Source organism: Austrofundulus limnaeus, unplaced genomic scaffold (genome assembly GCF_001266775.1).
Source record: "Austrofundulus limnaeus strain Quisiro unplaced genomic scaffold, Austrofundulus_limnaeus-1.0 Scaffold1443, whole genome shotgun sequence".
In the NCBI taxonomy this organism is placed as follows: domain Eukaryota; kingdom Metazoa; phylum Chordata; class Actinopteri; order Cyprinodontiformes; family Rivulidae; genus Austrofundulus; species Austrofundulus limnaeus.
The window spans coordinates 85,322-86,066 of NW_013953845.1; the positions used below are offsets into that span (position 1 = coordinate 85,322).

At 42.6% G+C, this 745-nt stretch overlaps 1 protein-coding gene across 1 annotated transcript in view; it reads right to left on the reverse strand.

The window, feature by feature from the left end:
- Positions 1-12: 12 nt before the first annotated feature.
- Positions 13-745, reverse strand: part of LOC106535406 (leucine-rich repeat-containing G-protein coupled receptor 5) — a gene marked incomplete at both ends in the record, with an annotated part of 3,405 nt that continues 2,672 nt past the window's right edge. The window contains 3 exon segments of the mRNA XM_014032406.1: positions 13-88; positions 158-283; positions 360-431. Coding sequence (XP_013887860.1) covers positions 13-88; positions 158-283; positions 360-431 — 274 coding nt within the window.

Sequence of the window (745 nt, forward strand, 5' to 3'; positions counted from 1 at the left end):
TCCTCCTCCTCCTCCTCCTCCTCCTCCTCCTCTCCTCTCACAGGAGATGAAGGCACAGCACTGGAAGGCATAAGGAAGCTCCATCACCCTGAAGAGACACACAGTCCAGATTAATCCAGATTACAGACTGTATCTCAGAGGAACAGGAAACGCTCACCTGACCCGCGGCAGGTCGTCCCGACGAATCAAATCCATCAGCTGATCGTTTCCGGCCAATCGGATGTGAGTTAAACTCTGCAGGCCGGTCAGAGGCAGAGAGGACAGCTGATTGGACGACAGGTCTCTGTAGAGAAAGAGGGCGTGGCCTTCAATTATATATACACACATTACAGAAAAGTGTTGTGTTGATAAAAACTCACAGTTTGTAAAGAGCCGGCAGGAGAGAGAAAGAGTTGGGCTTCACAGAGATCAGCTGGTTGAAGGACAGATCTCTGAAAACAGATTCAGTCAGAAGAGAAAGGTTATCAGGTAAACACTCGTCAAATTCTCCTCAGCTTAAAGGACAAACATTTTATTACATTTGTAAAAATAACGCAGCGCTTTGGGGTCTTTTTGTGTGTTAGCATGTTGCTACTTTTAGCTAGTGTTTAAAACATTTTTACTTTAAGTTAACCTTTTGCTACTTAGCTATAATTATTCTACATTTAGCTAGTCTTTTATTTAGCCTTTTGCTAATTTTAGCTACCATTATGCTACTTTTAGTCAGTGTTTTGAGACTTTTCAGTTTTAGTTAGCCTTTTGCTAA